The following is a 25,016-nucleotide window of genomic DNA, read 5'->3' as shown; positions in this document are numbered from 1 at the left end:
ATGTCTCTTTTAAGTGTCATTTAAGTCACATTTAAATTGACTTACAGCTGAGTATACCATCATCTTCACTTCCTGTTTAGAGTCCGGTGCTGCAGCATTTGACAGATTCTTAATAATCTGATCTAACAGCAGGCCTTTAAATGAGAGCAAAAGTGCTGTTTTAGCACATTAGAGTGTCACATGATCACAGTACTGCACTTGTGTATTTCAGTTTGAATGTAGAATGGTACGTCCACTGTTTCTTTACATTGACATTTTCCTGCACTATAACTGCACACCTTTTCAGGGTGCAGCCTCTCCATCTACTCCTACAAAACTGATTTGCATACATGTGCATGGAAGTGTCAGAGTGTAACTATCAAAATGCTCTGTCAAGAATCCGCTCTCTTATTTTTGAAATGTCAAAAACTACTCTCATTTTTTAACCTCATATAATGTTTGTCTCTGGCTTTTGGTTATTATTATTGTTTTATTCATTTAGTTAATTTTTTTGCTGTTGTTGTTCTCACCGGCCACTTTATTAGGTACATCTGTTCAATTGCTTGGTAACACAAATTGCTAATCAGCCAATCACATGGCAGCAAGGTGAATTTAGGCATCTAGATGTGGTGAAGATGACTTGCTGAAGTTCAAGCGGAGCATCAGAATTGGGAAGAAAGGGGATTTGAGTGACTTGGAACCTGGAATGGTTGTTGGTGCCAGATGGGCTGGTCTGGGTATTTCAGAAACTGCTGATCTACTGGGATTTACATGTACAACCATATCTAGGGTTTACAGAGAATGGTCTAAAAAAGAGAAAATATCCAGTGAGCGGCAGCTGTGTGGACAAAAATGCCTTGTTGATGTCAAAGGGTCAGAGGAGAATGGGCAGACTGATTAGAGATGGTAGAAAGGCAACAGTTACTCAAAGAACCAATCGTTACAACCAAGGTGTGCAGAATACCATCTCTGAACGCACAACACGTCGAACCCTGAAGCAGATGGGCTACAGCAGCAGAAAACCACACCGGGTGCCACTCCCGTCAGCAAATAACAGGATACGGAGGCTTCAGTTTGCACAGGATCATCAAAATTGAACAATAGAAGATTGGAAAAACGTTGCCTGGTCTGACGAGTCTCGATTTCTGCTGCGACATTCAGATGGTAGGATCAGAATTTGGTGTAAAAAAACATGAAAGCATGGATCCATCCTGCCTTGTCTCAACAGTTCAGGCTGCTTTGATTTTTTTTTTTTAAGTATTCGTTTTTTCTTAAATATTTATTTGATTAACGAAAAATAATAATTTTTAACTAATAATTAAACATTTAGTTTAAAAGAGAGCATACACTATAATTAATTCCTAGACATGCGCTACTGGAGTGACTATGTGTACTCGAGTGTTGAAAAGACCAAGAAACGGTCATCTTTGGTAGAAAAGCACAGTCAACGCACCCCGTGATAGAAGAGGGAGAACAAAATGAGGAGGAAGCCGATTGTTTTATCTTATTTAAAGGCTATTTTGATTACCCCATTACACTTTACAGTTAGTGCTATCATACAAATACACTTACTTATAGTTTAAAATTGTACATATGTCACATTTAATGTCCAACTATAAATATTTCAGCAAAATTTATACATTAGAATTATTGCGCTTCTATTTCACGGAGCTCTGTATGTTTGGCGCGCATGCGCGCAGCGGCGCTCGTTCTTGAAGTCTGTGGAGATTAGCAAAAGCAAAAGCTCATGCACTTCTGACAGCAAATTGCGAATATTTCCATTGGTTTTTTAACATTTACAGATGGAGAATATACCTGTGAAATGTAAGTTGTGCATCAAGGAAACCTGCACATCTTAAACAGCATGTCTCGGTCAGCCTCACACACGCAGCCTTTCTGTCAGAGCTTCCGACGGGGCGAGCGCGAGCTCCTTTGAACGTAAACTATCCACCTTTTCCTCAACGCGGAAGTAAGCCTATGGGTGAGACTTCCGTTTAATTAGCCGCCATAGGTAAATAACGAGGAGAATAACAATGTGCAGTAAACAGTAAAACCGTTTGAAGTACAAACCAGTGTTCTTTATTAAGATAACAGATTAAAATAATATGATAGGACACATCAATTGTCAATATCAAACTGTTTTGTACAGCTAAAAATAGCTGGATGCAAATGAGACGCTTAACCCATATAATTTACAAATGGCGGTGCCCATTTTTACATCAGGAAAAAAACGTGGATAGAAAGAGAAATGAAACAAAAATTACATTTTGTGCTGAAAGTGTGTTGTTACACAAGTGTTACTGAACATGTACCGAAAAAAAATATTACTGAAAATGGATTAGTAATGCCTTAAGCCGGGCAAATACTGTGTGATTTCAGTGCGATTTCGGCAAGGTACCAACTCACACTGTACGAGTAGATTGCATGCGATGTAAAGCCAAAAGCCCCCTTTCCACTGCACACGACATTAGGACACAATTGTCGCATTTCTACTTCTAGCGGCAGTCCCACAGAACTTTCAAACCGGTCGTGCAGCAACCATGGTAAAATTAATAATTTTAATGAATATAATTAACAATATAGTTACCGGTGGTACCGGTGTTGTCACACATCGATTAACCGGTGGGAAATTTTCCTATCCGCGGCAACCCTACTGTACCCATCTTCTGATGGTTACTTCCAGCGGGATAATGCACCATGTCACAAAGCTCATATCATCTCCGACTGGTTTCCTGAACATGACAATGAGTTCACTTTACTCAAATGGCCTCCACAGTCACCAGATCTCAATCCAGTAGATCAGCTTTGGGATGTGGTGAAACGAGAGATTTGCATCATGGATGTGCACACGACAAATCTGCAGCAACTGCATGATGCTATCATGTCAATATGGACCAAAATCTCAATGTGGTGTTCACGTATTGTCGGAAGAATGGTAAAAACTTGTAACCACTTAAGTTATTTATCATGTTCATCCATTTGAATCTTCTAAAGAAAGAGTTTACATTGAGATTTACTTTATTATTTTTGTATTGCTCGTACATGTTATTTTGCTCACATGCTCCGAACTGTGAGGGTGTGTCGAGCTAGAGAGCATGGTAGCTGATGACAGAAACTCTTTGATTAGCGCCCTTGGAAAAGTGGAATGAGGTATGAAGGAAAATAGGTGGAGTTTGTATTAATATCAGAAGGGATATTGTTATAGGAATAGAGAATGTCAATACTTCATTTGTTTATGGGTTTATTGCATCAATCAATTGCATATCTCATCAATATAAAAACATATATTCTTTCTTTAAACAACTATAATATATTGTGTTTCATTTAAAAGAAGCATGTGATATTTCATTTGTCATGAAAACTTAAAAACACATTTCATATTTCATATTGATCATTTGTTAAAATAATTTGTATTGGGTGTAAACATGATTAATATGTGAACATGATTTATTTGTGAAACTACATAAATTCAATAAATAAATTTAAATAAATTGACACCCGTTTGAAACTCTCTGCATCTTAAAAAAAATATATCCGAGGGGCCGCTACAGTGAAAACTCATCGCTACACCAGCCCTGCCATCCCTGGTGAGAAGTTGACGCCATCACATCTGAGGTCCAAACACCAACCTAATACTAGCCAGTTTACTTTGCTTGCATCCAACTCCTGCACACAGGCAAGACTTAAAATGGACAGCTTGCTAAAGGTACAGCTAGAGCTGCAAACAGAGAGACTGGATGCCAAGGAGCAAAAGAGCTGAAGAGGGACAATTTTTGCACACATGCTTGCAGCATAACTGAATGACTTAACAATAATATGGTATTATAAGGTCAAAATATCTTGCAAACTAATTCTCCGTTCCTAAAGCTTCTAAAACTGGTGACTATTTCAAGAAACTAGCCCATGCTCTTCGGTCATATCTGAAAAGGTTAAAATTAGTGTTTTGTTGTTACTGTTTTAAGCTAAAAATCATTTTAGATGTCCATTATCTGTTAATGCGTGGCATAAACATTACTCTGTAGTAAAGGATAACTACAGCTTACAACTGTAAATTCAGGCATTGGACAATCAAAGGCTACACTCGACTTAAAGCAGCAGCACAAACAAAGAAGATGTCACTTAAAGACACCCCATGCAGGTCCAGCTCACGTGAAAGAAAGCTAATGGAGAAAGGCCAAGAGATGCATGACCAAGACACCAGAAAACGTGAGAAAGCATTTAACAAGACCTATGACCCTTGGAAGCTGGTAGCTAGGGAGACTAGGACAAAATTAAAAGCCCTCTGTTCATCAGAAGACCTTAATAAATTACAGCAAGACATCCAAGCAAAGCATGATGGCAACAGTATGAACCTATACTTCGTAACAGTAACACCACACCAGAGATTGTAAAGAAGATGGATGCCTGTGTTACGCTAACAAAAGACATTTGTGACCTTATTAGTAACCGTCTAGAGACTGTTAATCAAGAATATAATGATCAACTTTAGAAGGAAAGGGTAAGAGAAACCTTAAACAAAGATGAATATGGGTCTGTCTTTGGACACACTAAAACTGAAACGGTAAGCTCAGCAAAGTCACCGGAGAGATTGAGCAACCACTCAAATGGGTGCAAATGGGTGTGGTTCCCGTCCGGATCGCAGGTCCGGTAGCTCACGTCTCTAGTGGCGCGGGAGTCCCTCAACGCACCCTTCCTGGACCCACGAGGACACCAGTGTGCATGCACGGGGAAGAGACCGGTCTCCTGAGGAGAGGCGCGTTGGGCTTTTAAACAGCGGCGGTGATGAGTCTCCATTTCCTTCAGGTGTGCCCCATCACACGCCGCCAGCCCTGACTCGTCCAGTGCTCCTCCTCTCACACACCCACTCCAGTCGGGAGCCTGGTTAAGGGCGGCGATTTAGGACAGGGTGGCGGTGACAATCAGGGAGTAGGCAGCTGATTCGTCACATTCCCCCTCCCAAGCGACATCCCCGTCATCAGGGCGCCGCCCACACAGGAGTGCTACCATCTTCAACCAGGCTCCAAACGGTCAGAGTGGGCGGAGATTCCTACAATCAGGGAGGAGGCAGCTGCCTCGTCACAGTTGGTAGAAATGAAACAAAAAGAGTGGGAAATGCAACAACAGTTGGAACAAGAGAGAACCAAATTGCAGCAGTTACAAGCAAAAGACATGATGCAAAAGATTTTTCCATAGCAGCAGCTCATGTGAGAGCATATGACAATTTTGAAGGGTTTGAGAACCATGATGAGGAGATTATTGACCAAACTAACTCTGCTTGCTACAGAAATCAAAATGAACCTTGATTAAATCCTGATGCTGCATCATTCCAACCTCACCAAACTGCTCCTGAGGTGACAATAACCCAGGAGTCTGTCAGTCTAGCCCAGGCAATCGCCAGCTCATTAAGCATGAACCGCTTGCCGGTCCCTGAACCAACCCCGTTCCGTGGTGACCCTCTACAGTTTACAGATTGGAAGATGTCATTTATAGCTCTTATTGACAGAAAATCTCTCCCACCAAGTGAGAAGATATTTTATCTAAAAAATGATCTTGCTGGAGAGGCACATAAAGCATTAGAAGGTTTCTTTTATCGAGATTCAGAAAGTGCATACAATGGAGCATAGAAAGTCTTAGAAGACAGATATGGGAACCCGTTCATCATACAAAAGGCTTTCCGAGATAAGCTCATGAGATGGCCAAAGATCAACACAAATGATCCACTAGCACTACAATAGTTTGCTAACTTCCTCCAAGGCTGCACTGAGGCGATGCCCCACGTCAAATGACTAGCTATCCTTAACGATTGTGAGGAAAATCACAAGTTGCTCAGAAAAACTATGAGAATGGATCGTGCGCAAGTGGAGTCGAGTTGTTGTGGAGGAACTTGACACATCCAGAAGCTATCCAGATCTTGCATGCTTCACAAATTTCCTGAGCAAAGATGCACGGATAGCCTGTAACCCTATTGCTTCTACATTGTTGATGAACTTCAGGGCCACAAATGAAAGATCACCAAAGAGAGACAAAGCTCTCAACACAAATACACAAACAAAGAGTTTCGCTCAGGAGAAACAAGAAACAAACAGCAGTAAACCAAAATCACCTTGCTTCATCTTTAAAAGTGAACCTCATAACTGTCCCACCTTCGCAGCAAAGAGTAGTGAAGATAAAAAGCATTCATCTGTGAAAATCGGCTCTGCTTTGGGTGCTTGAGGAAGGATCACATGACCAAAGATTGTAAGAGACAACACACATGCAACATATGCAGCAGTCGTCACCCAACCTGCTTGCACGATGACAGGAAACAAAGACCTGTGGAAGCAACAACGAATAGCTCCACTTCCACAGAAAACCATGCAAGATATGATAAGAAGATATGACTGTGCAGCAGCATTAACTCCTCTTGAGGTTATCATTGGGGACAAAAATCAACCATTTGCACAGAGATAAAAACTAGGATGGAGTATCATAGGCTCATTAAATCCTCACCTAGACAGACAAGGAAGTCAGAGCTTTGTGCATCGTCTCACAGTAAAAGAACTGCCAATTCCATTGACGACAGATGTTCTAAAACCCCTAGAATCAGACTTCACAGAGAGAACTTATGAAGATAAATATGTGTCCCAGAACGATGTTAATTTCATACAGTTCCTAAGTGACAACATCACGCAGAAGAAAGTTGGACATTATGAGATGCCTCTCTCTTTCAAGGGCAACACTCCACCCAACCTACCAAACAACAAGAGGCTAGCCACAGTTCGCTTGCAGTGCCTTAAGAAGAAGCTAAAGACCAATAAACAATATTATGATCAATACAAAACATTCATGGGAGAAACAATTATCATGGGTGATGCAGAGCCTGGCCCTACAACATTTGCAGGAGAGACTGCGTGGTACCTTCCGCATCATGGCATCTATCACCCCAGAAAACCAGACAAGCTGAGAGCCGTATTCGACTGTTCAGCCAAATTCCATGGTGTTTCTCTAAATGACACTTTACTAACTGGGCCTGATCTTATGAATCCTCTGGTATGAGTTCTCTGCCGCTCCAGGAAGGAGGCCGTAGCGATCATCTATGATATAGAAAGAATGTTTTATCAGTTCTCTGTCACTCCTGAATACCGGAATTATCTGAAATTCCTCTGGTGGAAAGGTGGAGATTTGGAGAAGGAACCACAGGAATACAGGGTGCCGGTTCATCTCTTCTGAGCCGCCTCGTCTCCAGGATGTGCCAACTTTGGCTTGAAACATCTGGCACGCCAACACAAAGCTACCTATCCACTAGCATAAACATTCATAGAGAAAAACTTTTATGTTGATGACGGGCTAGTCAGTGTTCCATCAGTCGAGGAAGCCAAGAAACTGATCACTGAGTCACAGGAGTTAAATAAAAACACATTTCATATTGGTCATTTGTTAAAATAATTTGTATTGGGTGTAAACATTAATATGTGAACATGATTTATGTGCAAATTATTTGTGAAACTACATAGAAGAATTTCTGTTTATTCTGTAGTTTTCATGGTGTTCATGCTGCATGGTGCTCATTGAGAGGAAGAAATAAATTGACACCTATTTGAAACTCTCTGCATCTTGATCAATATATCTGAGGGGCCGCTACATATTTTACTTGGCATAATGGTAAGTTTATTTGAAATTAATTTGAAAAGAAAAAGCTCTCACCTCCCTGAAGTCTGCACTTCTCTTTTCTCTTGTAGACTCCAAACAAAATCTGATAACCAAAGTTGTTTAAGACCTTTAGCGTCTCCATCACACTTGGAGTAACCCAATCAGGTGGTCGCATCCCATGCTTTGCCTGGGAAGGAGAATAACGAGAAGAGGTGGAGAAGGAAGATTTTCTGATCTGACACAGTTCATGGAGTCTGTCTGAGCATTAGGATTTAATTTATTCTGAGCATCATGAGATCAGTCTGATATAAAATTAAATAATTGTGATTCAGTTTGTGGTACGGCCATTATTGCAAGACATTTACTGCAAAGCCTCTTAATATCATGAAAGAGTCCACACAGACTGGGGAATTGTTTTACCCACAAGCCATCAAACTTGTGAATGACTGTCATGACTCCCAAGCAGAGGTGGGTAGAGTACCCAAAAACTGTACTCAAGTAGAAGTAAAAGTACTTCTAGAAATTTTTACTCAAGTAAAAGTAAAAGTACTAGTCTTGAATAGTTACTTGAGTAAGAGTAAAAGAGTATCGGATAAAAAATCTACTCAAGTAGTTAGTTACTAGTTACTTTGGGTCATATATACTGTACTGAGCCTATTTTTATTTAGATATATAGATAAAATGTATGTAATGTATGTGTGCGTGTATAAATGTATATATTTCATCAGCCTTTACTCCAATTTATGTAATTTATTATAAAACCCTGTCTGTTTACTTAAGTAACAGATATAGGTGTCATGCCATAACATTTTTTTAATACGACTGACTTTATATTAAATGTGAATTTAACATTGAAAGTTAATGTGATATAAATATTGCTACTAATCTTTCATTGTTCAGAAAGAGAGCAAATAACATTTACATTATTAAAGATAATTTTCACTGACAGTCTAGATTTCAATCACTCTCAGAAACTCCCATTAAAATCACTGAAACTGTTAACACTGTGAAATCAATATCTTAATTAAAGATTCGTACACACATCTGCACTTTGTTGTTTCTGCGAGAGAATTCGCCAGAGAGAGGTCTCCAGTCAGTGAGCGAGTGAAGGAAGCACCGGCATTTTAGCGATGACTCATCGGAACACCTTTGATTGGCCAATGCTTTAATAAGCTCAAAAGAATCATGTGTGATTGGTTATAATGCGCAGCGCTGTATAAACGCATCTATCTCTGGCTCAGCGCCAGCAAGCAATCACAGATCTGAATTTAGCAGCTGATAATATGACTCGCTGAACGTACTTGCACAGGTGTGATTGTATTAAAATTAATAAAATCTTAATCGGCTATTTTTTGTCTTTTGGAAGCTGCATTCAACTTGACTCCCCTTTGTTATAAGCCACACACGTACAACAAACTAATGTCACAGTGGTATCGTGTACTGTAATCGAATGTAGCCCAAGATATTACCTGTTAAACAGTAGACAGCACACGCGGTGTTCATCTAATAAGGATCTCCATCGCTAGCAAATAATAGCCTTTGCAGATTTCAATTCAGTGCAGTTCCAGCCACGTTTTCAACGCTCTTTCTGTTCTTAAACGTTACAACTCCGAGTGAACCACTTCAGATGCACAGCGCGTGCGGCAGGGAACGGAACGACTCATTCAAACTGATTCATGAACCAATTCACTCGTTTGCCAATTGGTTTGATCAAGCCTTTGAACAGAATTGACTCAAAAGAATGAATCATTCGCGAATGGGCATCGCTCATTGCCCAGAGAAAAGTAGACGGCGCGTTTGGAATAAACTGAAGCATTATAACATTTATTGCATTAAGATAAAGTAACGAGAGGAGCGTAACACACAGTAACGAAGTAAAAGTACAGATTTTTCCCCAAAAATTTACTCAAGTAAGAGTATAAAGTACCCCTCTTTAAATATACTCCGAAAAGTATTCGTTACCCCAAAAAATTACTCAAGTAAATGTAACGAAGTAAATGCAACTCGTTACTACCCACCTCTGCTCCCAAGTAAATGTGTTTGTATAAATACGAGCCTCCTCTGATATTTTAAATGCCTAATAAGAATCAAATAAAACAGTAATGGATATATATATATATATATATATATATATATATATATATATACACACACACTCACACACACACACACACACACACACACACACACACAAATATTAAAATAGTTTGAGAGTGTAGGGAGAAAACTTTGTAGCTCACAGTAGGTCTTTAATGATTATCATTTAAAATAAATTCCTCTATGGAGGAAATAAAAGCAATTTGTTCTTCTGAAGCCCTAAATCTGCACTTGATAGTGAGTGAGTTAAAAAAAAAAGTTCAATATATCATTCATTCCTATAGACGATACTTAGCAGGTGAGATTGACTGGCAAAGTTTTTTAATCCTAGATATAGCCATGACTGCATGTGTGCACATAAATGCCAGGTGAAACTCACCTCACAGAACAATGTGTCATACAAACTCCAAATGTTTCCAATGTTGGGTTTCTTCAGTCCTGTTTTATTTCTCACCATCTCCAAAAAGCCCTGCATAAAAACATAATAACATCACAATGAATGATCATAATCTAGTGTTTTTTTTTTTTTTTGCAGATACACATGCTAACATTGTAAGTTACATTGTAAAAACAGGGAGCAAGATTTATAATATATAATGAAAAAATAGCACTAAAGCTGTAAATACTTTGATTAAGGAGCATACGTTTTCTGCCATCTGACAATACATATTCACAAAATCAATAAAACGATTTACATTTGATCCATTTACATGATATTTACCCAAACAAAACAATGATGTAGGGATTCAATATACTTTTTAAAATGTAAGGTAAGAATGTTATTAGTTTAATTATTAATTGTAATTTTCACATGGTGGACTCACCTTGTAGGTTTCAGTCATGTTAAGAAAAATGTTAGTTTTTTCAGTCTCATTCATTAACTGTGTGTAACGTGGACAGTCTTTCAGAGGGAATGAGAGCAGCTGGAAAGAAAAAATACAAACACACTGAAAGCAGATTGTGTAACAATAGAAACAGATTTTAAACATACAGAGACATTTATTGATGCTGCTTCTGTGCAAATTTGACTTCATCACTGAAGAGAGGTCAGGGCCAAGTTTCACTGTGCAAAAAAAAAATTGGAAAGTAAAGTGAGAACTTCATTGTGATCTATTACCTTATCTTGGTCCTCTGGGACAGTGTGAACAGGTATTGGTTGCCATTTCAAATCTGGATTAAACACCTCAGAACCATTAGGTGGGAACATGCCAGCCAGGTTTGCTTCTGCACTCATTAGAGTCCGATCGGCGTCTGTACTTCTGATAAGTATCTACGGCACAAAGACAGGGTTACTTTTTCTATGTAAACACATAAGTCTGATAACTCTGTTAAAGTTTATTGAACATATTTGAACAATAATTTAGAGAGACAGTAACCTCATGCCGGTTATAGCTCTCACTCAGGAATCTCGTGTAGTGTTTCTTTAAAAACTGACCCAGTTCAAAGTGTTGCTTCATTCCCTCCTGGAATGATCAAAAGATTGAATTGAAGTAATAAAAACACCATCCTACTAAATCTTATACGGAAAGAATTAAATTAAATCGTTAAAGGTGCATTCAGTAATTTAGCGCTAACTTAAAAAGTTGGAAACATTAAGAAATAAATTGTTTTTGTGAGGAATCGTCTGAATGTGAGATGATGACGGATAATACTCATAAAAGGTTTCTACAAAAACTGTTTTAATTATGTAAGGAGCAGTTCACCCCCTCAATGTATATATAAACACGATTTAGCACAGACACTTGCATGTTTCTACACAAACTAAAGGCAACTTAAATGGCACATAACCAGTTAAAACAAAGAGCATAAAGCATGTGTGTGTGTGTGTGTGTGTGTGCATACTGTACCCGAGAGAGCTGTCCAAAACCCTGGGGCCAGTCACTCTCCTTATAGGGATCAGCTGGATATGGCCTGACTGGAGATCTGTCACCATGACGATAAAGCTGGCAGAGAAAAAAAAGTCATATAAGTATTGGGGATTTATGTGTGTGTTCAGGAGAAAGAACTACTCCGTGCAACTGTGGTGAGTTTATCAAAACCAACTTGTCATGTGCTCATCCTGACACTTGGATACAGGCCACACAGTTGTCTGTAAACACATTCTAATTGGATGAGCAAATTTAGTTGATCTCCTTATCTTTATCTGTCTTTCACAGAAATCAGACTTGTTTCAATTAGAGCCTGACCAATATATCATTTAGCCGATATTTTCGACCAATATGAGCCTGTCTCTGATATATCGTCATTGGCGGATGTGCTGCCGATATTATTATATATTTTTTACACAACATATAACGCAGATAAAATGCTTGAAATGGTGTATTTTTTTTTAAGTTTTAAAGCTTAGTGTAGCCTATGGTATACCACTGAAGCACGGCAAATCCTCACCAAATCTGGGGGACCCCTTCATCTTAAGGAACCCTCTGTAACGCGAACTGAGTGTACGAGTTGAGGCCCTCTATCGAATGAGACCTTCACCGCATCGTAAGGCCCGGGGTTTGGGAGGTACGGGTGGTTAACCGATCTAGCCAATCATGCAGATGCGCAGAGTGTCGTGTTCGAGAGTGCTCCTCGACCTGAAGGGATCACCCGAATTTGGTGGAGATCCGCAAGTTCTTTCGCCAGATAGTGACATTAGACACTTTTACTTCAGTAAGGAGGTCTCTTGTTCAGGCAGCAGCATTCAAGTGTTTCTTATTCGACCGTAATAAGTGCCCTGTAAAGTGGACTTGATATACAAGTGGACTTGAGGTACATGCAGGGCTTGACATTAACACCCGTCAACCCGCCAAATGCGGGTGGATTTTGCCATAGACAGTAAAAGAAATGGACACAGCAACCCCATTGGATTCAACGGAGACAAGTGAAGTCAATTAGAAGCACGCACTTCCTGGGGGTCGGGCGTATTGCGCAGACTCAAACTGAGCTTGATGACGTAGATGTCACATGAGCAACCTGTAAGTCTTCTAATAGCTGTGCCAAGAGAAATCTGAATCACCCACCAAGTCTTGCAGAGAAGGCGAGCGTGAACAGGAGCAAATTTTGGTAAGTGTTCTGATTAATTATCTCCATTGACTTCATGCCTCCACGTCCCCCCGATAGCCTCATAGACAGTAAAAGATTGTCTGCGAGCTTCTCCTCCTGTCCATACAGTAATTTCTCTACTGTGCGACAGAGAGTCGCAGGTTCCCTTTCATAGGTTCACTTCGATGCTGCGATGACGTCATCGCCTCGGGAACACCTGTGGTGTGACGAATGTCTGAAGCCCTTATACCATCATGCCAATTTATTGGCCAATAGCGCTTAGCATCGCCCATAGGTAAGTATGCTATATATGCGCGCTGAGCGCCATTTCATCAGATTTTAATTCCTTCAGGGAGCGGATCATCTGTTGCCCATCGGAAAGAGATTCTTGTGTTCTAAGCCATCTATTTATATAGAGCAGTTTACTCCTCTAAGGCGGACACAATGAGTTTTCCGGTATGTGTGGATCACATTACACGGACTCACGAGGAAACAGGTAGGAAGACCGCTTTGCGGCCTTTATCTATTGTTGTATCCGTGATATCTGTGTTTGAAAATAAGTAAGTTGCACTCTGGGCTCGCTCTCTTTCTGAGGAAGGAGAGATGTTCGTTCAACCCCCGCTGTTCTAGTTCTGTGGTTGCCGAGGCGCCGCACGAGCTCGACGCTTGGGGTGACGGCGATGAGCCCGAGTGTTCAGTGAGTAAGAGAACGGAATTAATTCCCCTTTTCTCTTGCTCTATTCCCCGGACCGCGCGGGCTCATCAGAAGAGCGCTTCGTGAGTCAGGTGGTTATCTGTTTCCCGCTCCGGAAGCTCGTAATCGATTCTCTCGGCTGCGGATTGGATGACGCATACTCTACTTTCCTCCCTGTATAAAGTGTTTTCTCAAATTTATAAAAACTATATATATATGAGAGGCACTGATTTGAGGACGTTAAGTCGTGCACTACGGTTTTGGCGCTTAGAGCTACCAAGCATTAGTTTGCCCGGCTAATTACTATTTATTTCAGCTCCACTGCTGCATTGAGCTGAAACAATATTCTCTATAACGGTGACTAGGCAGGTGGTTAAAAATTCCCCTTTCTCCCTAACGTTAACTGCTGCACTGTACTAATGCAGACACGTTCATTTGGTTTGGCGCTTACGCTTCCAAATCTTGTTCGTGTACTGTTTTTAGACGCAGACTCCGAGGAGTCCCTGCAGCAGGTGTGTGTTGTGCACTATTATTTTGGCGCTTAGTGCTACCAATAATAGTTGTCTGATTACTTCATTCAGCTCCGCTGCTGCATCGAGCTGAAACAAATGGAAGAGCTCACGTGATTATAGCAAGCTATAACAGTGAGATGGCGGGGTTTGCTCTCTCTCTGTTATCGGCTGCGCTGCACTGATGCAGACATGTTCATTTGATTTGGCGCTTACCCTTCCAACTCTTGTTCGTGTACTGTTTTAGACGCAGACTCTGAGGATTCCCACACAGACGTGTTGTGCACTGTTATTTTTGGCGCTTCAAGCTTCCAAACATTATTTTGCCCGACTAATTACTATTTATTTCAGCTCCGCTGTTGCATTGAGCTGAAACAAATAAGTGTAAAAATTCACGTGCTTCAGAATGTTTCTTATAGCAAGCTATAATGGTGAGTAGGTGGCTAAAATTCCCCTTTCTCCCTTACGTTACCTGCTGTACTGTACTAATGCAGACACGTTCATTTGATTTGGCGCTTACGCTTCCAACTCTTGTTCGTGTAGTGTTTTTAGACGAAGACTCTGAGGAGTCCAGCACAGATCTTGTTGTGCACTGTGATATTGGCACTTCTGCTACCAATAATTTGTTGACTGACTACTTCCTTCAGCTCTGCTCCTGCATCGAGCTGAAACAAGTTGAAGAGCTCACGTGTTTATAGCAAGCTATAACTGTGAGCTGGCAGGATTTGCTCCCTCTCCCTTATCGGCAGCACTGATGCAGACACGTTCATTTGATTTGGCGCTTACGCTTCCAACTCTTGTTCGTGTACTGTTTTTAGACGCAGACTCTGAGGAGTGCCTGCAGCAGATATTTTATTGTGCACCATGGTCTTGGCGCTTCATGCTACCGAGCGTTGGTCCGCCGGAGTAATATAAAATTTGTTCAGCTCTGCTGCTGTATTGAGCTGAAATATTAAGTGGCAAGCTGTTGTAACATTAATGTTATTATGGCTCAGGTTGTAAAGTTGAGCAGACGGGTTTTCATATGTCTCTCTCTCTCTCTACTTCTGCGCTGCACTGATGCAGGCACTTGCATTGAATTGGTGCTACACTTCCAGCACTTATTTCGTGTACTGCTTCTTGGCGCAGACTCTAAGAATTCTGCAGCCAATGATTGTCTTGCATTATGGTCTTGGTGCCTCGTGCTACCAAGCATAAGTCGACACGGCTATTAATTTGTCTTTCAGCTCCGCTGATGCTTGAGCTGGAACAAATCAGTAGGGGAGCTCACATCTGAGTAGACTCTTATGGCAAGCTGTTTTTACGAAAAACCTAATGCCATAGTGACTGGAGCTGCAGAGTGAGCAGGGGTTTCTTGTCTCTGTTCCTGCACTGCATGAATGCATGTACATTGATTGGCATTTATGCTTCCAACTCTAGTTACATTTGACCCGTTTTTATCATGGATTCCACAGCTGACATTGCAGTGCGCATTGGTTTTTGGCGCTTCATGCTACCAAACACTAGACTGTCCAGCTAGTAATAATTCTTCAGCTCCACTGCTGTTTGAGCTGGAACAAATAGTAGACTCTGTGCTACGAGCTGGATCTGTGGAGTTTTGCAACTCACATTGTCATGCAACATGGGTTTTGGCACTTCAGGCTACCAAAACTATTTGCATAACTGGCCTATCATTATTCTTCTCATCCCAACTGAGTTACTCTGTAGCTGAGCTACTTTGTGAACAAGTTCACTTGTAAGAGTGTCTTTTATGGCAAGCTATTAATGCTCACAATGGTCAGCCTACTTCATGTGATTGATGCGGCGCTTTTGCTACCAACACTCGCTTCACGTGAATAGCCACATTATGTCTTACAGCATACATTATTGTGCACTAGAGATGTTGGGTGCTTCATGCTACCAAGAAGTGATTTGCATGATTAATTACTCTGTTCTTATCAGCTCCGCTGTTGCTTTGAGCTGGAAATGTGTATAAATGTTGGCAACCTACAAGTTTGTTGCCTTTATCAGTTTTTCCGCTGCATGTTGCGTTTCGGACTGATTTTACCGTTCTCTGCACTTTAGCTTGAAGATGGAGAGGATAGCCCTAAAGCCATTAGTGCAGGGCCTATGTTAACATTCAAGTCCCCACTCTATGGTTGGTGCTGGCATGCCTGATTTATTATCCATTCCTGTTTCAGGGGTTTTTCCCGCAACTCAGGTGTCTCGGGGCCTCATGAGGGAGAATCAGGCTGTCATATGGTTACACCATCCAGCTTATTGGGTTGATTGGATTTGCGTCCTAACCTTTTGCTTGGGTAAGCAATGTCAAGGACACAGATGCTCATCCTGTCTCTATCTGAACCAGAGATTGGTTTGTGACCATCAGTCTAAGAATGTGTACTTCTGCATCCAGATCGTCAGGAGACACAGGAAGTTCCTCAGGTTTGCTTTTTGAATGAAGTTTGCCAATACTTTATTCCATTGAACTGGTCTTTAACGCCAGTTGAGTGGCTGTCACATTAGGTCAAGGACTGACAACATGGCTGTGGTCTCATACATTGGTCAGAGAGGATTACACTCTCGCCCCGTCAGGTTGGTAAGATGTGTTCTTTGGACGCAGACCAGGTTCCTGTCGATCAGAGCAGTTCATGTCCCGGGTCACCTGACCTCAGGAGTGGACTTACTCTTGCACCCTCAGTTGGGTGAGTCTCATATGGCAAGGTTCGGCTGAGCGGAAGTGGATTGTTTGCTTCGAGCATGCGCATTGCCCGCTCTGGTTTCCTTGTCTCCTCCGTCGCCCCTGGGTGGGGACGCTCTAGCCAAGAATGGCCCAGGACCAGTCTTCTGCCTTCCAGTCGACCTGTTTGCTTCCAAACGATTCTGTTCAGAGTAAGGTTGGTCTGAGTGAACATCTCCATTACCCTTAAGGACCTGCCACAGGTTTATGTGGCTGCCATATCTGCTGAGCGTGGCCTGGCCTGGCAGGCCATCCATTTGAGCCGTTTAAGTTTGTCAGATAACTTTGAAGTCATCTATTCTCAATTAGAGGAATAGGATCAGCAGGCTCTGTCAGCTCCTCTTGTATGGATTTTTCCCCAAGGTCGGTTAAGTCTTACTGCTTCCTAGGCCTAGTATATCCTAAGGCTGCTTCAACACTGTTCGTCCCAGCAAGTGGTTGGAGGCTTTATCCCTTGCTATGCGGTGTCAGATAGTACTATATTTTTAGCCTATGAGGTGCGTGGTGTGACTTCGCCTCTTAAGGTGTGTGCTCGTTTTACAAGAGCAATGGCTTCTTTTCAGGCTCTCTTTTAAGAGCTTTGTATGAGATGTCTGTGCTGTGGCAGGTTAGTCCTAGCACTTTCATCAAGTTCTACTTATCTGGATGTGAGGATGGCTCTTGGCTCCCGGGTCTCTTCCGCTTGAGCAGATTCTTTCCTTGGTCCTCCAGCTATCTTAGGTATGTCAGGCGTTATGGTATATCATTCTCAAGGCGATGACGTCATCACAGCATCGAAGTGAACCTATGAAAGGGAACATCTCGGTTACGTATGTAACCTTGGTTCCCTGAGTAGGGAACGAGATGATGCGATGCTTGGCCATTCCGTACCTTCGATAGCGCTTCCTTCGTCATAGTGTAAATCTGATGAAATGGCGCTCAGCACGCATATATAGCATACGTACGTATGGGCGGTGCTAAGCGCTATTGGCCAATAAATTGGCGTGATGGTATAAGGGCTTCAGACATTCGTCACACCACAGGTGTTCCCGAGGCGATGACGTCATCGCAGCATCTCGTTCCCTACTCAGGGAACCAAGGTTACATACGTAACCGAGATGTTATAGCGCAATCGTTAGCCTATTTTTACAAAAACTGCTTCTACGGGGCCATAATGTAAGATACAAGGTAATGGAGCCTTTTATACATTTTCATGTTTCTTTAGAAATAATCAATGGACAAATGGAGTCTTTAAATTCCTCAGATGTAAAGTTATTCGCTGTCAAATTGACGCCAAAATTAATGGGAGTCATTGGAATGCTAACAGCAGGTGGGGGTCCGCTAGCCAATGGCGGCGCCCAGGGGTGCTTCAATAAAATATGAAAACCTGCCCCCCTGGATTTTGCTTGTGGCGGGTAACACAGTGACTCCAACTAGCCACTTTGGCGGGTTGAATAATTGTAGCGTTTTTAAAAGGCATCTGAAATAAGCCATATTGCAGTGTGACACTACAACTCCCATGAGTATTACATGCACATAGTGATGCCTTGTGCTTGCGCACTAGTGCAGAAACGAAGACCGCTATCCATTTCTTGTCAACCCAACCCTCTACATTGTGACTAAATCACTCGCATATGCAACTAAATATTCATTCTGGCAACTAAATTATGTCTAATTTTAGCCAATGGCTAATAAATTCTCAGATCGTACTCGCCAGTGTGTGAGTTGTAGGCTAAGTCTAGCTCAGATATATTTTCAATCGCGAACACTCTGACTCTGTCTGAGGGCTTCAGAGTTTCAATCTCCATCAAGCGATCTGTGATATTTCTCAGTTTATCTTAATGGATACGCAGCCACCTGTATTTAATGTAAGTTACCATAAACTCTGGTGTGAAGGCGCACAAATCGCCGTCGCTTTCTCTCACACACACGAAGAGAGAGAGAGAGAGAGAGAGAGAAAATTTACGTGCTACATTTAAACAATATTGTTTGTTGTATCTTCCTGTCAAAATAACAGTGTTCCTATGGAAGTCTTCAGCTTTTAAGAACAGCTGGGTTTTCCGGTAGTGGGTGGAGTTAATGCGCAAATGGCAATCTCATTGGCTGGCGCTCACCTATTGTCATCCCTGTTTTGATTTCAGCAAATCAGTTCAAGCGAACGCACAAAACCTGATTAATATTCATGAATCCAGCAGCTCATTAATCCTTAGTAATTCTTGGTGTGTTTTATAGTTCTTATTATTAGTATTCGAATCATTATTATCCTATCAGTATTTTGTTAGTTTTTTCCCAATTTTTTTTTGTCAGAAACACTGATTGACAGAAAAAACAACCACCTCTCAAGTTAAAATGTTCAGTTAAAATGACTAACATGCATTCAAACATGGTTATCAAATTTACTTCTAATTACTTAAATTATATTAAATAATACTTAATTATTATTAAGCTTGACTGACTGATTTTAAAAGTGTATTTAAAAAAATGCGCCATTTTACAAATAGTATATATATACGTATCAGTCTGGCGAGTAAACTAAAATATTTACTAGCCAATGGCGATTCAATTGCCAAGGTGTCCATAGAAGGTTGCAACCTAACCAGTAGTCATTATTAGGGCCTGAGCACTATGGAGCTAATATTATGACAAAATGATTTGAATTTGAATTGTGTAAATTTGAATTATTTGCAAGTGTAATCTAACAAAATTTAATTTTAGGTGGTAGTTTAAATAGTTCTGAATTTGATTTTTTTTAAACGAATATTGAACATTTGAAATGTAACAAATTGAAATGTTTTTATGGCTGAATTTTATAGACATGTATTTTCAAACAGCTAGTTTTTTTTCTGAATTCTTATACTGCAAATATTCAGTTTAAAAAATGTCAGATTCAAGTTTTCAAGATGAAGAAATTCAGAACTTCAAATTCAGTTATCTAAAATTCAATGTCAAAAATTCAAACTGAAAAATTCAGATATTACAGAAAGTAGGTCACAGGTCATCCACAGGGAAGAGTAGATGATCTCAGAAAAGTCAAACAGAGCATTTTGGCCAATTAGCCTTTCGCCGGCCCCTCCCCCAAAACGGCCATTGTCCAATCACACATCATAGCAACCGTTACTATGTGAGGCAGTTCCGACAAACTTTGACTCCAAGCAAGATGGTGAAGCGGTGCGCCCACGGCGTTTGTAAATCGGACACTAGAATAGAGCTGTAATCGGGCCTTAAAAGTTAGGCCCGACAGGACCCAAGCCCGACAGATTTCAGTCAGAGCCAGACAAGTACATTTTGATTGACAGCTTTTTAAAAGCCCGAACCCGTTTACAGCCCGACATTATTCAAATGTACGCACACAGCTCTTTTGCCTTTTGTCAAGAATGAGTCATTTATACATGTTTTAACATAATTTATACATGACTAACGTAATAGGCCACTTGGAAGTTTGAACAAAGAAATAAAATAAGTCCTCTGTGACATCGTAACATCTCAGAACTCTAAATAGCCCTAGGTATAGACTCATTTAGCCTATAAATAGGCCAACGCACCAATAAAAACGAGTCTTTCTTAAAAATTTTAATTAAGATAAATTCTAAATTAAGATGGGTATTTGGCAATAACGAAATTAATTAATATAAAGACTCTTATTTGCTTTGCCATAGCAGCTGAAATGTAATAAAAGAATAATGCCAATATTAGCCTATATAGGCTAGCCTATATGTCTACATTATGCATTTAAGACTCAATTAGTTTTTAGTTATCATTTTTAAAACCTTTACTCACCAAGATAATAATAAAAATAGCTACTCGCAATAGACAATAATAGACCATAACATATGAAAGAGAACTTTCCCGGCAGTGCAAGAGCATGACTTGTACACAAGGCTGTGCTGGTTGCATTTGAGGTACAGGTCATGGTGTTTCTCAGATTTCGCTTTTTTTCACTCCACGGCATACTGTAACCCCTTTTGCCTCGAGCTGGAGGATATCGTGGAGGTATTACTCCAAAAAAGGTCACGGACACGCACGGATATACCTCTTCCCGTCATGGCAATCTGTCGCGCTGGTCGTGTTTGACCATTTGTTTGTCGGAAGCAGCAACAGTAACTAAGGGGGGCGGGGCTCGGCGAAAGGCTAATTGGGGACTGTAGAAGTTTTCCAGCGCGAACGTGGTGGTGGTTCAAGAGGTTGCCACTCTCTGACTCTGATCATGAATCGCCCGGAAGTAAGTAATTCTTATTAAACATGAATGATTTTGTGTTTATATGTTAGGTTAGCGTTCTCAGCACGTGAGATATTTGTAAGTTACACAGACAGGACGCGAGCGGCGCGACGCAACACAGTGCTTGAAGCGACTGTTGCAAAGAGCTGGGACTAGGTCAGAAATAGGATGGGGAATCCGTGTGCTGTTTGGGATTTCACGGGCGCATCGCACCGTTCGCGTCCGGTGTTGTGTAATATTCGGTTCCCGTGAAAAACTGTTCCCGGAGTTTTCATGAATATACATTAACAGTGTTGGGTATAGTTACTTTGGAAAGTAGTTAGTTAGGTTACAACGTTACCATCAATTAAAAGTAATCAGTTATGATACAGCGTTACCTATTCATAAAAGTAACGTGTTAGAGTACTCATGCGTTACCAAAAATTAAAAGCCGTTTGCACCGGCTCACACATGACAGACACAGCCCCCGGCCCCTTTAAATGCACCTAGAAGTCGTGACTCCCGACAATGAATAACGTCAGTCATCCGACTAAATTAACACTGCAGGATAACAATAACAGGAAAGACAGTCAGCAATAGGCTATTCCACATGGCGTTTTATTTATTTATTATCACAGAACATATTATTAATCAAAATTCGCACCTAACGTTACCCAGCCCGGGTAGCCTAGGCTACTGTATATTATGAGCACCACAAGATAACTCCTGATTTTTCTTTAACTTTAAATAATGCAGTTATTAAAGTACAAGTATGCTTACTTGTAAACACAACCTTAAACAGGCTTGCAGATTTAAATCCATTTAGAAATGATGAACAACCAGCCAGCCAACGATCTAACAGAAATTAACAGCTGCCTGTCAAACAAAAATGATAACAAACCGAATTAAATCCTTCACTGCCACACAGGCAAATAACAAATCGCAAATCGCCGAACTAATTATTATTAAAGTGTCACTCACAGTCACAAGCCTAAATTCGCTTTAACACAGTCCATAAACCAAACGCTGTCCTCTCTGCCATCTTGCCGCGAGTTCGAAAAAAACCCCCACACACACACAGGGTCAGGCGCAGGGCACAGACGTATCACAGCCATTGACTTTACGATCATAGAGCTTCGGCTCCGCTGATACATCCGCAGGTGGCACAGTAGACCTAGGCCTACTGTCTGACAAAAAGCAGGCTGCAGTCGGGATTTTCCTTTCCTTAAAATAACGGATTACTTTTTTTTTAAAGTAAGAAGTTACTGATTACTTACGCACGAAACTAACGCGTTAAGTTACACATTTCAGGAAAAAAGTAATTAGAGTACTCTAACGCGTTATTTTGTAACGCGTTACCCACAACACTGTACATTAGTTCCCTAATCAGTGCACGCTCCTCAAATCGCTACTTGGATTATTTTGAACAGGTAACGAAGTGTCAATGTTAAGCACTGAAGCATTGTAACAGTGTCAGAACAATGCAGTTTGTGTAATATTAATCGTCTGTAAGCTGATTTGCTTGATTGATTGCAGGCTCACAGAAAAACAATACCCGAATAACCTATGCTAACCTTGAGATACGTAGTTTCTTAATCATATTTTTTATGTGTTTATGTGCTTTTTATACATTTAATTTGAGGGGCATTAATTGCTGTTTGAATAGTATAATTAGCTAAGTTAGGCTACTGGTGACTATTACTGCAGTGTATTCACGACAATGCTTGAAACTAATATATATGCCGCCTAATAAATATAGCTAGTGTCATTTATAAAAAGTTTAGTTTGTATGTAGCCAGTGTTTCTGTTACCTAAATAAGTCCCATACATAGGCTACTGAAAAAAAAAATTTTGCAGTGAAAATGTTAATATTGTAATCAGTCTAATTTGTAATTGGTTATATAAAACGGTGCATAAAATCCTTAAAGTAGTGTTCTGATGCAGTCTTCTTGGGCATAGGTCAGCAGCTACTCCAAGAATATTATTTTTTACATTTGGATAAGAAATCATGTGTCTCTTCATCACGAATGTTATAATATGGCTTTGATTTGCTTTTGTGATGTTTCCACATATATTGATCATCATGTAAAGTCACTGTCTGTTTCAGACTGGATGAGAGAGCTGAAGTCACTGGTACAGTAGCTGATCATTGTATGAACTGGACATACATGGAGACTGTTCTCATCGAGAGACAATAAAGATCTCAGACACTCACCTAATTTTGCATTGCTTCATTCCATGCTTACTTTCACACAACTTTCCTTGTCTTTTCAATTTGAGGTAAATTCATAAAGCAATTACTTCTGTACTTGTCATAGTAACATTTAATGAATGTAATATTTATGTGATCTACAATATCGTTTTTTGAGTATAATTTTAAACAGTAAACATACTTAAAGATAATATGTTATTTGTTAACCTGCATGTCATGTTACTATTAATACACATCAGAGAACTGTCAACATTAAAGAGTGTTGTTAAATTATTGAAATATTAACTAATGAATCTCAGAGGATATTCATTTTGGTAAGCGACAGGAGAGCAGAGTTTGGCTGACAAAGAAACATTTGGGTTTCATTGTATGTAATAGTTGTGAAATGTGAAAAACAATTTTGAATAAGATGTTCAAATGTTAAACATTATTTACACAATGGATCACTATTCTTAAACATGACATGATGAGGTTGTTTTCAGTGCCTATGGTCAAAGAACAGACACAATGTATGCTTCGACATACAGATAAAATGTATGCAACGTATGCTTATGATATTCATTATTATTATATTTATTATTAGTAGTTCTCTCTCATATTGTCTAAACCGTTAAGCTCTGTATTTAACTCTTAACTCAATGCAATAAAGAAAAATGTGTCCATTTTAAAAAGACTGTTCATTTAAATATAAAAATTAACACATGTTGTTTCAATGTTGCATGACTCATTCTGTAGAAGATACTTTAAAATCTTAGTAATAAAATAGGTGACCGAAGTAAATGTGCATTTATAATAATAAATACACTGATGGGGCTGTGAAGGCTGGTAAAAACTGGTTATTAAAAAAAAAAAAAGATTAAAGAAAGCATGACACAGGATGTTCACACCGATTTTATTAAGACACAGATACATTTGTAGTGGTTTGTTTCAGGTTTTGTACCATATTTTCCGCACTATAAGGCGCACTTAAAAGCCTTTAATTTTCTCAAAAAACGACAGTGCGCCTTATAATCCGGAGCGCCTTATATATGGATCAAGGCGCTCTTTCAAAATGTTGACATTCCCTTTAGCACAGCTCCATCTAGTGGATGCATAACGCAAACCCAGTCAAACGTTTGACTGCAGTGTCTTCTATTCTATGCGCCTTATAATCCGGTGCGCCCTATATATGAAAACAGTTCTAAAATAGGCCATTCATTTGAAGGTGCGCCTTATAGTGCGGAAAATACGGTATACAAATTGTACTAGTCTCTCTCCAATGACAACTAGGTAATCTAATCAAAGCAAACTATTAAAAATAAAGCCCCACAAATGAAATATATTAAAAGCGAAATACACCAAACAGTAAAAACTATATTAGGTAAAATAGGTGAAATTAGCTTATTGATTGTTTTTCTGTGTGCCTGTAATCAATCAAGCAAAACATGAAAGACAATTTATCATATTACACAAACTATCCATTGTTTTGGCACTTGTTGCAGTTAATGCTAATTAATGCTTAACACTGACACTTAGGTACCTGTTCAAAATAATCCATTAAAACAAATAGTTTTGACGAGCGTGCACTGATATTTTCAGTTCATTCGTTTGCACGTTGTTTCAAGGACACGCCCATAATAAGGGATCTAATGAATATTCATGTTAACTCCACCCAAGGGAACAGTTTTTCACGGGAACCGAATATTACACAACACCGGGCGATTCTGGATCAGAGTCAGAGAGTGGCAACCTCTTGAACCAACACCACATTCGCGCTGGAAAACTTCCGCAGTCCCCAATTGGCCAACATGCTCTGTTCGACTTTTCTGAGATCATCTACTCTTCCCTGTGGATGACCTGTGACCTACTTTCTGTAAGATCTGAATTTTTGAGTTTGAATTTTTGACATTGAATTTTAGAAAACTGAATTTAAAGTTCTGAATTTCTTCATCTTGAAAACTTGAATATGAATTTTTTTAAACTGAATATTTGCAATATAA

At 40.1% G+C, this 25,016-nt stretch overlaps 1 protein-coding gene across 1 annotated transcript in view; it reads right to left on the bottom strand.

The window, feature by feature from the left end:
- LOC132107117 (lysosomal acid phosphatase-like) overlaps nt 1-25,016 on the bottom strand; it is an 84,888-nt gene that overhangs the window by 25,990 nt on the left and 33,882 nt on the right. The window contains exons 2-8 of the mRNA XM_059513322.1: nt 11,553-11,648; nt 11,082-11,168; nt 10,823-10,975; nt 10,530-10,628; nt 10,085-10,174; nt 7,663-7,795; nt 46-134 (exon numbers count right to left, since the gene is read on the bottom strand). Of these exons, the coding sequence (XP_059369305.1) occupies nt 46-134; nt 7,663-7,795; nt 10,085-10,174; nt 10,530-10,628; nt 10,823-10,975; nt 11,082-11,168; nt 11,553-11,648 (747 nt within the window). The remainder of the gene's footprint in view (nt 1-45; nt 135-7,662; nt 7,796-10,084; nt 10,175-10,529; nt 10,629-10,822; nt 10,976-11,081; nt 11,169-11,552; nt 11,649-25,016) is intronic.

This window comes from Carassius carassius, chromosome 2 (genome assembly GCF_963082965.1).
Source record: "Carassius carassius chromosome 2, fCarCar2.1, whole genome shotgun sequence".
NCBI classification, from domain to species: Eukaryota; Metazoa; Chordata; class Actinopteri; order Cypriniformes; family Cyprinidae; genus Carassius; species Carassius carassius.
This window is presented reverse-complemented; position numbering and strand designations above follow the sequence as displayed.